This window comes from Mobula hypostoma, chromosome 2 (assembly GCF_963921235.1).
Source record: "Mobula hypostoma chromosome 2, sMobHyp1.1, whole genome shotgun sequence".
Lineage (NCBI taxonomy): Eukaryota > Metazoa > Chordata > Chondrichthyes > Myliobatiformes > Myliobatidae > Mobula > Mobula hypostoma.
Window position 1 is genome coordinate 120,459,354 of NC_086098.1, and position 15,321 is coordinate 120,474,674.

At 40.2% G+C, this 15,321-nt stretch overlaps 1 protein-coding gene across 1 annotated transcript in view; it reads left to right on the top strand.

Annotated features, from left to right (window-relative positions):
* LOC134357440 (dynein axonemal heavy chain 8-like) overlaps nt 1-14,961 on the top strand; it is a 1,088,497-nt gene extending 1,073,536 nt beyond the window's left edge. Inside the window, exons 88-93 of the mRNA XM_063069028.1 lie at nt 226-386; nt 5,113-5,269; nt 8,701-8,853; nt 10,468-10,657; nt 13,432-13,553; nt 14,615-14,961. Of these exons, the coding sequence (XP_062925098.1) occupies nt 226-386; nt 5,113-5,269; nt 8,701-8,853; nt 10,468-10,657; nt 13,432-13,553; nt 14,615-14,902 (1,071 nt within the window). The 3' untranslated portion in view covers nt 14,903-14,961. The remainder of the gene's footprint in view (nt 1-225; nt 387-5,112; nt 5,270-8,700; nt 8,854-10,467; nt 10,658-13,431; nt 13,554-14,614) is intronic.
* The last annotated feature ends 360 nt before the right edge of the window (nt 14,962-15,321 follow it).

The following is a 15,321-nucleotide window of genomic DNA, read 5'->3' on the forward strand; positions in this document are numbered from 1 at the left end:
GGGCAGATATCATCAGCTTTAAGATTTAATGGAAACCTAATTGCTGGACACAAAGTGGTTAAGAATGATAGGAGAGAAAATATATTATGGAATTCTAAGAGCAGTTGATAAAAGATTTGGTTGTGGGGACCAAAGATGATGAAGATGTAACTTTATTTGGAACAATAAGTTATATTTTGTGGCAAAATACATTTGAGGTAGCTGCTTTGTTTATTCCATCTGCAGGTGTGGTTCAATGAGAAGATGTTTGATTCCAAATTCTGTTTTTATACTGGTTATATTATTCCAATATGTCCAAACATCGAGAGTTATCTAGAGTACATTCAGACTCTGCCCGTTACTGACACTCCTCAGGCGTTTGGCCTTCACCCAAATGCTGATATCACGTGAGTAGAATACTTGTTAATGCTTATCTATTATTTTAAATATAGGAAAGATTAATTGTTGTTATTATGTTCCATATTGGTGCCTATAACCATCACAAGAGAACAGATTGCCTTAAATACTAAACTTGTAATCCACATTTAACAATGGGGTGAGGCTGGTCTCCTCTCTCCCTCTCCCTTCTGCTTGTAGGTGACATACTACCTGATATTAGTCGAAGGTCTGGGCCTATCCAGTCCGACAGAGCGAACTACAATTTGGCTCCAGAGTTGTTCAATCTGAGAGGTTTATTCCCTTTAAAGGAATAGCCAAATCTTGTCACTTCTTAGGAAGGGGAATGGGTGATTTAGATTTTCTCATTTTCTGTTGTCTGAAATGTTTCAGATAGAGGACAGGTAGTTCCATAAGGCTGTGCTCTCTCTGTCCTTCTTGTCACACATACTGACATAAAATGATTTGCAGATCCTTAATACGTCTAGCTTTGAGGACGCTACTGAACTGAAGTCTAAGACCGCTCATCATAGAGCTTTAGGAAGAAGTGTCTCATCCTGTTTCAAAGAATGGACTCTGAATCAGAAATGTGCACGGGAAATCATGTCTCACAAATTTAATTTAGATTTTTGAAGAGATGACCAAGTGGAATAATGAAGGTAGGGTGGTAAACGTCTATGTAAACTTCAGCAAGGGCTTTTCACAAGGTCCCACATGATAGGCTAGTCCAGAAGGTGAGACCATCTGAGATCCAGGGTGAGCTAGCCAACTGGGTACAAATTTGCTTGGTGGAAGGAGTCAGAGAGTGGTAGTAGAGTGTTGTTTTTCAGATTGGAGACCTGTGACCAGTGGTGTGCCACAGAGATCAATGCTGGGTCCACTTCTTTTGTTATATTTGTGAATGATTTGGATAAGAATGTAGAAGTCCTGATTAGTAAGTTTGCAGAAAACACCAAAATTGGTGTTATAATGGACAGTGAAGAAGGTTGCCTAAGGTTACAACAGCATCTACCTGAATAGTGCTGGAACTAGTGTCCTTACAAGTCACGTAATGAGGGTTAAGGTAGGACTTAAAAACTAATCAGAAGAGTGGAAAGCTTCAAGGATAGCAGATTTAGTAAATGAGGAGGAAAGGTAGTGGTATAAATTGAGTGTCGTAGTGTGATAGTTCAAAGATCAAAATAAATTTATTATCGAAGTACATAGATGTCACTGTATACAATTCTTGAGATTAATTTTCTTGTGGACATCCACAGTAAATCCAAGAAACATACTGTAATAGAATCAATGAAAGACCACACCGAACAGGATGGACAAACAACCAAAGTGCAAAAGACAATAAATTGTGCAGATACAAAAGATAAATAAATAAATAAATCAAGAACATGAGATGAAGAGTCCTTGAAATTAAGTATATAGGTTTTGGGAAATAGTGATGGGGTGAGCAAAATTATTCCCACTGGTTCAAGAGCCTGATAGTTTAGGGATAACAACCGTTCCTGAATCTGGTGGTGTGGGTCTTTAGACTCTGCACTTTCTTGAATTATGGAGTAAATGCAAAGGGCCAGATGACCTATTCCTGATTCTATTATTACTTGATTTGTGAAAAATTGCAGCATGCTACTCTGAAGGTGATTGGAGAGGTTGAGGTGAAGGAACCCTTAGGAGGCAGTGATCATAACATGATTGAGTTCAATGTGAAATTAGAAAAAGAGAGGCCGAAATCTGATGTGTCGGTATTTCAGTGGAGTAAAGGAAATTACAGTGGCATGAGAGAGGAACTGGCCAAAATTGACTGGAAAGAGACACTGGCGGGAAAGACAGCAGAGCAGCAGTGGCTGGAGTTTATGCGAGAAATGAGGAATGTGCAAGACAGGTATATTCCAAAAAAGAAGAAATTTTCGAGTGGAAAAAGGATGCAACCGTGGTTGACAAGAGAAGTCAAAGCCAAAGTTAAAGCAAAAGAGAGGGCAAATAAGGAAGCAAAAATTAGTGGGAAGAGAGAGGATTGGGAAGTTTTTAAAAGCTTAAAAAAGGAAACCAAGAAGGTCATTAAGAGAGAAAAGATTAACTATGAAAGGAAGCTAGCAAATAATATCAAAAAGGATACTAAAAGCTTTTTCAAGTATATAAAGAGTAAAAGACAGGTGAGAGTAGATATAGGACCGATAAAAAATGATGCTGGAGAAATTGTAATGGGAGATGAGATGGCAGAGGAACTGAACAAGTATTTTGCATCAGTCTTCACTGAGGAAGACAGCAGTATACCGGACACTCAAGGGTGGCAGGGAAGAGAAGTGTGCGCAGTCACAATTACGACAGAGAAAGTACTCAGGAAGCTGAATAGGCTAAAGGTAGATAAATCTCCTGGACCAGATGGAATGCACCCTCGTGTTCTGAAGGAAGTAGCTGTGGAGATTGCGGGGGCATTAGCGATGATCTTTCAAAAGTCGATAGATTCTGGCATGGTTCTGGAGGACTGGAAGTTTGCAAATGTCACCCCACTATTTAAGAAGGGGGCAAGGAAGCAAAAAGGAAATTATAGACCTGTTAACTTGACATCCGTGGTTGGGAAGTTGTTGGAGTCAATTGTCAAGGATGAGGTTACAGAGTACCTGGAGGCATATGACAAGATAGGCAGAACTCAGCATGGATTCCTTAAAGGAAAATCCTACCTGACAAACCTATTACAATTTTTTGAGGAAATTACCAGTAGGCTAGACAAGGGAGATGCAGTGGATGTTGTATATTTGGATTTTCAGAAGGCCTTTGACAAGGTGCCACACATGAGGCTACTTAACAAGATAAGAGCCCATGGAATTACAGGAAAGTTACATACGTGGATAGAGCGTTGGCTGATTGGCAGGAAACAGAGAGTCGGAATAAAGGGATCCTATTCTGGTTGGCTGCCGGTTACCAGTGGTGTTCCGCAGGGATCAGTGTTGGGGCCGCTTCTTTTTATATTGTACATCAACGATTTAGATTATGGAATAGATGGCTTTGTGGCTAAGTTTGCTGATGATACGAAGATAGGTGGAGGGGCCGGTAGTGCTGAGGAAACGGAGAGTCTGCAGAGAGACTTGGATAGATTGGAAGAATGGGCAGAGAAGTGGCAAATGAAGTACAATGTTGGAAAGTGTATGGTTATGCACTTTGGCAGAAAAAATAAACGGGCAGACTATTATTTAAATGGGGAAAGAATTCAAAGTTCTGAGATGCAACGGGACTTGGGAGTCTTCGTACAGGATACCCTTAAAGTTAACCTCCAGGTTGAATCAGTAGTGAAGAAGGCGAATGCAATGTTGGCATTCATTTCTAGAGGAATAGAGTATAGGAGCAGGGATGTGATGTTGAGGCTCTATAAGGCGCTGGTGAGACCTCACTTGGAATACTGTGGGCAGTTTTGGTCTCCTTATTTAAGAAAGGATGTGCTTACGTTGGAGAGGGTACAGAGAAGATTCACTAGAATGATTCCGGGAATGAAAGGGTTAACATATGAGGAACGTTTGTCCGCTCTTGGACTGTATTCCTTGGAGTTTAGAAGAATGAGGGGAGACCTCATAGAAACATTTCGAATGTTAAAAGGCATGGATAGAGTGGATGTGGCAAAGTTGTTTCCCATGATGGGGGAGTCTAGTACGAGAGGGCATGACTTAAGGATTGAAGGGTGCCCTTTCAGAACAGAATTGCTAAGAAATTTTTTTAGTCAGAGGGTGGTGAATCTATGGAATTTGTTGCCACGGGCAGCAGTGGAGGCCAAGTCATTGGGCGTATTTAAGGCAGAGATTGATAGGTATCTGAGTAGCCAGGGCATCAAAGGTTATGGTAATAAGGCAGGGGAGTGAGACTAAATAGGAGAAAATGGATCCGCTCATGATAAAATGGCGGAGCAGACTCGATGGGCCGAATGGCCTACTTCTGCTTCTTTGTCTTATGGTCTTAAGAGGGACTTGGGATTGTTTGTGCATGAAACTGAAAAAGTTGATTTGCGGGTGCAACAGGTTGTCAAGAAGGCAAATGGAATGTTGGCCTTCATTGCTTGATGGATTGAATTTTAGAGCAGGGAGGATATGCTGCAACTGTACAAGGTACTGATGAGGCCACACCTAGAATACTGTATGCAGTTCTGATCTCCTTACTTGCAGAAAGGGTTTGGAGGTGTTGCAGAAGACACTTACCAGGCTGATTCCAAAGGTGAGGGGTTAGCCTATGAAGAACTATACTTGCTGGAACTCAGAAGAATTCTGAAGATCTTATAGAAACATATACAATTATAAAAAGGACATAAGATAGAGGCAGTTGTTTCCACTGGTACAACTAGAACTAAGGGAGATAGCCTCAAGATTTGAGGGAATAGATTTAGGATGGAAATGCGAAGAAACTGATTTTCCCAGAGAATAGTAAATCTGTGGATTTCTCTGCTCAGGGAAGTAATAAAGGTTCCTTCATTAAATATATTTAAGATACGGTTTGATAGATTTTTGCATAGCAGGTAAATTGAGGGTAATGAGGAAAGAAAGGGTGGTGGAGATGAATCCATGGCCAGATCAGCCATGATCCTATTGAAAGGTGAAACAGACTCAAGGGTCAGATGTCCTACTCCTGCTCCTATTTCTTACGTTCTTATTTCTTATTTTATTCTGATATCCCCTTGAGCCAGCTACTAAGCACTGAGCTGTTAATGACTACTACAAAAGTGGGTTCTTGAGCCTAAAACAATCTTCTCCATTTGTTCAGGTATCAGAGTAACTCTGCAGCTGAAATTCTCAACACTATCACCAATATTCAGCCAAAGGAAAGTGGTGGTGGAGGAGGAGAGACTCGAGAGGCTATAGTCTTTAAACTTGCTGAGAGTATGCTGAAACAACTGCCTCCAGATTATATAGCACATGAGGTATATTACTGTTATGGATTCAAGGGCATCAAAGGAATTACTGAGTTCTGTCCTTATTGACCAGCTTTGGAAAGAGTCATAGAGAAGCACAGCACAGAAACAGGCTCTTTGGCCCACCTAGTCCATGCTGAAATTATTTAAACTGCCTACTCCCATCAACCTGCCCCGGGACCATAGCCCTCCATATCTCTACTACCCATGTACCTATCCAAACTGCTCTTAAACTTTGAAATGGAGCTCGTATGGACCACTTGCGCTGACAGCTCATTCTACACTCTCACAACCCTGTAAGTGAAGAAGTTTCGCCTCATGCTTCCCTTAAACTTCTCATCTTTCACCCTTAAGCTTAGATCATAAGACATAGGAGCAGAATTAGCCATGACCTCTGGTTGTAGTCCCACCCAAACATCAGTGGAAAAAGCCTGCATGCATTTACCCTATCTATACCCCTCAAGATTTTGTATACCTCTATCAATTTCCTTTCAATCTTCTGCATCCTAAAGGATACTGTCCTAACCTATTTAATCTTTCCTTATAACTGAGGTCCTCCAGAACCAACTACTTCTTCTTGTTTACACCTTTCCTGTAGATGGGTGACCAAAACTGCACACACTACTCCAAATTAGGCCTCACCAATGTCTTATACAACTTCAACATAACATCCCATTTTCTGAACACAATACATTGATTTATGAAGGCCAGTGTGCCAAAAGCTTTCTTTATGACCCTAGCTACCTGTGATGCCACTTTCAACAAATTATGTATCTATATTCCATGTGTTCTATCACACTCTTCAGTGCCCTACCATTCACTGAGTAAAACCTACTCTGGTTTGTCCTACTGAAGTGCAAAACCTTGCACCTGTCTGCATTAAATTCCATCTGCCATTTTCAGTCCATTTTTTCAGCTTATTTTTCAGCTGATGCTTATTCCTCTGCAAGCCATGATAGCCTTCCTCCCTGTCCATTGTACCCCCAATCTTGGTGTCATCCACAGATTTGCTGATCCAGTTAACCATATTATCATCCACATCATTGATATAGATGACAAACAGCAAAGGACCCAGCACCAATCCCTGAGACATGCCACTAGTTGCAGACCTCCATTCAGAGAGGCAACCTTCTACTATTATTCTCTGGCTTCTCCCACAAAGCCTGTGTCTATCTAATCCAATTTACTACCTCATCCTGAATGCCAAGCGACTGAACCTTCTTAACCAGCCTCCCATGTGGAACCATGTCATATGCCTTACTAAGGTCCGTGTAGACAACATCCACTGCTTGCCTTCATCCACTTGCCCAGTAACTTACTCGAAAAACTCTATAAGATTGGTTGGACATGAACTACCATGCACAAAGCCATGCTGACTATCCTGAATCAGTCCATGTCTATCCAAATATTTATATATCTGGTCCCTTAGAATACCTTCCAATAACTTTCCCACAACTGATGTCAGACTCATCAGCCTATAATTTCCTGTTTCTGTTTAGAACCTTTTTTAAACAGCAGAACAGCATTGGCTATCCTCCAATCCTCTGGTACCTCTCCTGTTGCTAAGGATGTTTTCAATACCTCTGCTAGAGCCCTGGCAATTTCTGCATGATTTGCATAGGGTCCAAAGGAATACCTTGTCAGGCCCTGGGGATTTATGCACCCTGATTTGCCTCAGCATAGCATACACCTCCTCCTCAGTAATCTGTATAGGTCCATGAAGTTGATGCTGTTTTGCCTCACTTCTATAGACTGTGTCCATCTCCCAAGTAATTACAGATGCAAAGAATGCATCTAAGATCTCCCTCATCTGTTTTGGCTTCCCACATGGACTACCATTCTGGTCTTCCAGAGGACCATTTTGTCCCTAGCAATCCTTTTGCATTAACGTACCTGTAGAATCCCTTAGGATTCTCCTTCACCTTCAAAAGAAAATCTGCAGATGCTGGAAATCCAAGCAACACACACAAAATGCTGGAGGAACTCGGCAGGCCAGGCAGCATCTATAGTATACTCTTTCCCATAGATGATGCCTAGCCTGCTGAGTTCCTCTAGCATTGTGTGTGTGTTGCTTCTTCTTCACCTTGTCTGCTAAAGCAACTTCAAGCCTTCTTTTAGCCTTCCTGATTTATTTCTTAACTGTTCTCTTGCATTTCTTGTACTCCATAACCACCTTATTTGCTCCTACTTGTCTATACTTTTCTCTTTTCTTAACCATGGCCTCAATATCTCGTGAAAACCAAGGATAAACAATTGTTATCTCTATCTTTTATTCAGACAGGCACATACAATCTTTGCACTCTCAAATTTTTGGTTTTGAAGGTCTCCCAATTTCCAAATGTCCCTTGCTATCCTTTTGCTCAAAATATATGTGTACAAGCTCTTGGGATTTTCCTTCACCTTGTCTGATGGAACAACCTCATATCTTCTTTTAGCCCTCCTGATTTGCTCTTTAACTCTTCTCTTGCGTTTCTTATCTTCCTCAATCTCCCATCACCCCTCGATAGGACCGTCTTGTTGCGGGAAAACAAGCCCAGGGCTCTCACTGATTCAGCGATATTGGTGCGTTGCAATGATTTTATATGTTCATACGAGGAAAATATGCGCTGTGTGTTTGATATCCAAACGTTACTTAAAATGTTATGATGCTATTATAAGTGACTTATATAACTATGTAACAATTACGGCATGGAAACAGGCGATCTCGCCCCTTCTAGTCCGTGCCGAACGCTACTCTCACCTAGTCCCACTGACCATTCCATAACCCTCCATTCCTTTCCTGTCCATATACCCATCCAATTTTTCTTTAAATGATAATATCGAACCTGCCTCCACCACTTCGACTGGAAGTTCGTTCAACACTTCAAAGCTCCCCTGATAATTGTCTTATCGCTATATTCATGCGAGGAAAATATGCGCTGTGTGTTTAATAATAAATTCGTTAGATAATCCCTTTTAGAAACGAAATTGAGTGTATTAGCCACTTATCACCTATATTCCGGTCGTGATTAACACCCCCCACCGCCACCGCCGCCAACAGAATCGGCGAAAACAATTTTTAAGAAATCGGCACGTAAACGCATGCGCAAGTTACGCATGCGCACTGGTGCCCGCGCAAGACTTCATGGTCATTGTAGTCTTACTCGGGGTAAACCCAACGTATTTGACTGCTACTCTTGTACGTTGGCAACCCTACCCCCCGCCTCCCCCGGTCGGCCGGTCCGCAAGAATATTGTCAATATGAAACCGGTCCGCAGTACGAAAAAGGTTGGGGACCCCTGCTTTAAATCAACTGGACTTTCTATTACACCTTTAATGTGGTTAATGTATTTGCTGCTGTAAAAAAAATTTACTAAACAAAATCTATACATCACTTTATAGATAGACGGGATTGAAGCTGATAATAGCATCCTGAGAAAATAAACTGTTTATTTTGGTAGGTGAAAGCTCATCTCATAAAAATGGGTATTTTGAATTCTATGAATATTTTCCTTCGACAAGAAATTGACCGAATGCAGAAGGTTATTACAATGCTTCGGCTCTGCCTGGGTGACTTACAGCTGGCTATAGAGGGGACCATTGTCATGAGTGAGGTCAGTATTATAACGTAGTAAGTAGAAGCAAGCGTAGAACATTCAACTGCTCATGAAATCAATAAGAAGCTGCATCTAGTATGTTTAAAATTCTCAGCGGTTTCTGCAGCATCCATGGAAAAAGAAACAGATAACCTTTCAGGTTGAAGATCTTTCATCAAAACAAAGAAACAGAAAATTGGTTTTAACTTCACAAACACAAGAAAATCTGCAGATACTGGAGATCTAAAGCAACACACACACAAATTGCAGGACCTGAAGAAGGGTCTCAGCCCAAAACTTGTTTACTCTTTTCCATAGATGCTGCCTGGCTGGTTCCTCCAGCATTTTGTGTGTGTTACTTTGATTTTAACTTGCAGTGTATGCAGATTTTTTTAAAGTTATAAATGCCCATTATTCAAAGTTCAACATAACTGAGGTGCAAGTCCTGAGACACCTGTACCTTCTACCTGATGACAGCAACAAGAAAAGAGCATGGCCTGGCTGGTGAGGATCTTTGATGATGGATGCTGCTTTTCTATGACAACATTTCATGTAGATGTGCTCAATATTGGGAGGGTTTTGCTCGTGATGTACTGGACTGAATCCACTACCCTTTATAGTGGATACACTACCTTATCTGGCAATTACTATGATTTCTCCATTCTCCAATGGTTAATTGTGCCTGTGGGCATAACAGTGGCACATCTAGTAGACTGTACTTCACAACAATAGCAACCTGAGTTCAATCTCCTGAGTGCTAGCTGTGTGGAGTTCTCTCTGTGACCACTAGGGTTTCCTTCAGGTTCTCCAGTTTACTCTAACATCCCAAAGACACATAGGTTGGGAGATTAATTAGCTACTGTAAATTGCCCTGAGAATGGTAGATTCTGGGGAGTCGATGGGATTATGGAAAGAAGAAAATGTGATTGATGCTTGATGGTTTGCACAGACTCTTCACAGAAGAGCTAGTTTCCAGGTTGTATGACTCTATATGAAACTCCATAACCATCTGCATTTCCTCATTGTAGAAGGTCAAGTTAGCAGCAGGTTATATACCTCATGATGCTGGTTCAAAAGCCATAAAAAAGTGAAGGGGATAGTTTTGTAACGGTTACATTTCAGAGCCCTGGAGTAAAGCAAGTTCAAATTTGACTGCTACATCTGGGGTATTTAAATTAATGCAAACGCAAGTAAATCTGCAGATGCTAGAAATCCAAGCATCACACACAAGTTGCTGGAGGAACTCAGCAGGCCAGGTAGCATCTATGGAAGAGTAAACAGTCAACATTTTGGGCTGAGCCCCTTCACTGGGACTCTCCTCATTTTGTGTATGTCCCTTGGATTTCAAGCAGCTGCAAATGTTCTCTTGTTTTATTAAAAATAAGATAGAACCTTAAGAACGTGTACAACTTGCAGCAGCTGAAGAAGAATACTATCTCATTCCTAAAACACCTGCTTCTTTCTCAACTGCAGGTGAATCTGCTCCACAGTTCACATTTCGAATCGTAGTATTTCTCTTTCTCTTTCTTTCTTTAAAGTTGGTGAAAAGCTGCATAGTGATTGAGTATTACACAAATGTGCAACTGGGAGAATCCTTGATTTTCCTAAAACGCAGTGCCTTTATAATTGCAGAACTTAACTGATGCCTTGGACAACATGTACGATGCTCGTGTCCCTCAGGGGTGGAAGAGGATTTCCTGGGCTTCCTCTACCTTAGGATTTTGGTTCACAGAGCTTCTCGAGAGAAACACGCAATTTTCTTCCTGGATCTTTGAGGGTAGACCTAATGTCTTTTGGATGACAGGTTTTTTCAATCCCCAGGGTAGGTACTAATAATTCAAGGAACAATACATCATGATTTAAAATGTGAAGTGGTGTTGTAAAGGTATTTTTTGCATACTCTGACTCTTCATCTTTTTTTCTCCAGTCCTACTGAAGGGTCTCAGCCTGAAACATGGACTGTACTCTTTTCCAAAGATGTTGTCTGGCTTGCTGAGTTCTTCTAGCATTTTGTGTGTGTTACGTGGATTTCTAGCATCTGCAGTTTTTCTCATAATTATTTTTGCATAATTATTTGTAGTAAATGCTTGGCTTCAGTGGCATCTTTCAAAATGAGACAATGACAAGGTGCATCGAGGTAGGGCAATAGAACACCACAAAGCACTTTACAGGAATGTTACCAAAATTATAAATCAATTGTAATTAAGATAGTATTGGTTTGGGAATTAATGTAGACCTGTGTGAACAGGGGTGATAGATAGAGATAATTAAGAAACAGCAAAGTTTTGGTCAAGTTTATGAAGCCCACAAAATGGAAAAACAATCAGATTATTGCAGTGGTAAAATATACAGATAACAATGGCCTGAATGAGTTTTGACATTAAATGAGCTGAGTGAATGTGGCTGAAAACTCATTTCAAGGCAAAATTAGATGCTGAGGTTACAAACAATCTAATTCAACCATATCAGTGGCAGTAAAAAAGAAATGTTTTCAATGCATAAAGAATACAGTTTGCAGCCATATTTAAATTTGTGAGATGGAGCTTGGTCTATGTGAATTGGCTACTGAATTTTTTATATTGTAAATGGTTATTCTTCTGAAGTCTTTCATTGATTCTGGAGCCTTTGGCTATCCTGAAAGGAACTGAAAAAATAGAAGTCTTTCTTTCTTTCAGTGGAATGCTTCAGTGTAGATGGCCAAGTACAGATCCCCACAGGTTCCAATATGCTCTGGAGAAATTTGAATCTAAATCAACAGAGCTGGAATAAAATTGTCCCAATATCCTATGGCAAAAATTTTCTAAGTGAACAGAACCAACAAGTGTTTGTTAGGATTTCACCAGTAAAAGCAGCAAATCAAGATTTAGCAACATTACAAAGAAAATTACAATACATTCATCAGACCTAAAGAGAGAGAAAAACAGAGTTAACATTCAGGATCATATCCTTTGATTAACTGGGAAAAGTTAAAATACAGTAAAACAAGATTTAAATGCAGCAAAAAGTGCGAGGGTGGAGTGAACAAAAAAGGATTTTAGAGCATATAGGAGATTAAATGATTTCAGGGATTATGGTACAAAGCCAAAGAGGTTGGTAATGGGATGTGTCTAACCAAAAATGAATCTTAAAAGGAAGTAACTTGAAATAAGAAGATCATTATTGGAGATTGTTGAACTCTATGATGATTCCAGAAGGCTTTAAGCATGCCCAGTCAGAAGATGATGTGCTGTGAATAGAGCTCAGGTTTCACAAAGAAAGACAAAGATTAGTTACTTACATCTGGCCTTGAGGTTTCCACCTTTGCACAGTCATTCCCCTTTCTCTGCTCTGCAAATTTGGTTAATCTCTTAACTATTTCTAGTTCTAAAAGAATAAAGTTGATTTGAAATGTTAACTGTTTCTCTATTGATATTGCCTAACTTATGCATGGGTGGAGCATTGGCTGGTCAGCAGAAAACAGAGTGGGAATAAAGGGATCCTATTCTGTCTGGCTGCCGGTTACCAGTGGAGTTTCACAGGGGTTGGTGTTGGGACCGCTGCTTTTTATGATGTATGTCAACGATTTGGACTACAGTATTAATGGATTTGTGGCTAAGTCTGCCAATGATACAAAGATAGGTGGAGGAGCCGGTAGTGTTGAGGAAACAGAGGGCCTGCAGAGAGACTTAGATAGTTTAGGGGAATGGGCAAAGAAGTGGCAAATGAAATACAATGTTGGAAAGTGTACGGTCATGCACTTTGGTGGAAGAAATAAACGGGCAGACTATTATTTAGATGGGGAGAGAATTCAAAATGCAGAGATGCAAAGGGACTTGGGAGTCTTTGTGCAAGATACCCTAAAGGTTAACCTCCAGGTTGAGTCAGTTGTGAAGAAGGCAAATGCAATGTTGGCATTCATTTCTAGAAGTATAGAATATAAGAGCAGGGATGTGATGTTGAGGCTCTATAAGGCATTCGTGAGACCACATGGAGTATTGTGTGCAGTTTTAGGCTCCTTATTTTAGAAAGGATATACTGACATTGGAGAGGGTTCAGAGAAGATTCACAAGAATGACTCCAGGAATGAAAGGGTTACTGTATGAGGAAACTCTGGCAGCTCTTGGGCTGTATTCCCCGGATTCAGGAGAATCTCACAGAAACATTCTAAATGTTAAAAGGCCTGAACAGATTAGATATGGCAAAGTTATTTCCCATGGTAGGGGATTCTAGGACAAGAGGGCATAAATTCAGGATTGAAGGATGTCCATTTAGAACTGAGATGTGGAGAAATTACTTTAATCAGAGGGTGGTAAATCTGTGGAATTTGTAGCCACAGGTGGCTGTGGAGGCCAAGTCATTGGGTGCATTTAAGGCTGAGATAGATAGGTTCTTGATTAGCCAGGGCATCGAAGGGTATGGGGTGAAGACAGGGGAGTGGGGATGACTGAAAGAATTGGATCAGCCCATGATTGAATGGCGGAGCAGACTCAATGGGCCAAATGGCCTACTTCTGCTCCTATATCTTATGGTCTTATTGAGTATTTCCAGCATTTTTTAAATGTCAGCATCACAGCATTTCACTTCTAAAGAAATAAGTTGTGTTTATTTTGTCTACAGGATTCTTAACTGCGATGAGGCAGGAAGTAACACGAGCACATAAAGGTTGGGCACTGGATAGTGTCACTCTGCACAATGAAGTAACAAAACTGATGAAAGAAGATATCAAAGTACCACCTATAGTATGTATGCATTTATTTATGGCCTTGAGTTGGTTCCATGTTTAAAAGTTAAATTCAGATTGCACTGAGAGGAGGAAGCCTGAACATTGTGCTTTAAGTTTTCTTTAATAGAGAACTGTTTGCTTATATCATGGGGCTTTTGAAATGCCAAACACTAAGAAACTGATGCACCAGTTTTGATCTTCCAGAATTCATTCACGGTGGGGGGAGGGTTGTTGCAAGCATCACTTCAATATAACCACTATGTTAGAGAGAGGGAAGAGGAAGAACAGGAAACCATAGGTCACTTAACCCAATATCAACTGCATGGAAAATGCTGGAATCTTATTTTTAATACATTTAACCATCTATAGCCAATTTTGTATCTGTTTTTTCCAAATTGTCTTAGGATCCATTGGTTGTAACCTTTCGAATTAATTTCCCATGAGGAATCATGTCAAAGATATTACTGAAGTCCAAGTAAATTACATCAATCACACTACCCTAATCAATACATTTTGTTAGCTCTGAAATTTTTAATCTAATTCATTAGAACAGATTTCTCTCAATTATTTTAAATAAACAAGTGACTGCAGAAGCAGGAACCTGGAGCAAAATAATGAAATGCGGAACAAACTCAGTGAGTTGAGCAGCATCTATGGAGGCAAGAAGATAGCCAATGGGTCACAACATTCTTCAGGATTTGTGACTAATCCCTGCCTTCCAAATGTAAATTAATTCTATCCCTGCTGCCTTCCTTGGAGAAAGTTGCCACTTATTATTTCTTTAGTCATCTGGCACTTCACCTGTGGCTGGTGAATATTTAAAAATGTCTGAAGATGGTGAAAGCAAATTCAGTTTTAATTTTCAAATGAAAATTGGGTATATGTGAAGAAAAAAATTGCAAGGCTTTAGGAAAGGAGCTGAGTTACACTATCTGGGTAACTTGTCAAAGACTCCGTGCATGTATACTGTATTATTCAGTGATCATTAATGGAATAACCACTTTGTAAAGTGTAAATTTCACCAGTTTTCTTTCTCTAGTGTTTTACACATTCAACCTCTGCATGCTTGCTTGGCAGGATGGAATATATATCCATGGTCTTTACCTTGATGGTGCGGGTTGGGATAGGAGAAACACAAGGCTGACTGAGCCCACTGCAAAGGTTCTGTTTACGATGCTACCCGTCATCTATATATTTGCCATCAATTCTACAGCACCTAAAGATCCCAAACTGTACATCTGCCCAGTCTACAAGAAGCCCCAACGTACTGACCTGATGTTTGTCACTGCCCTCTGCATGAAAACACTTCAGCCACCTGACCACTGGATCCTGAGAGGAGCAGCCCTGCTCTGTGACATCAAGTAGAACAATATGTTTAATTTTGAAATAATTTAACTGTATGGTGTTTGAACTTGAAATATGAGTTATTAGCAGTTGCATTTATGACACTATATGATTATAGTAAAGAGAATAACAAATATTATAATTATATTGGGCCTTATAAATGTAAATATAAATACATTGTTCTTTAACATTTAATAAACTACATTTTTGAGCTATACAGTGTTTTAACCCTCAGTCCAGTTATTTTGTGATTCACTGACTTATAAGCAAACAAGAAAAAAAATTGGACAATCACAGAATCAAATCAGGAAAACAAAGTCCAGACAGCTTAGAACTATAGGTGAGGCTGCTTGCCAGGACCTCATTTCATCATTATTTCATCATTACCACTAGGATTTTGCAGAGGTTTTATTCAAACAACGTCCGGGGCTCCAGGTACA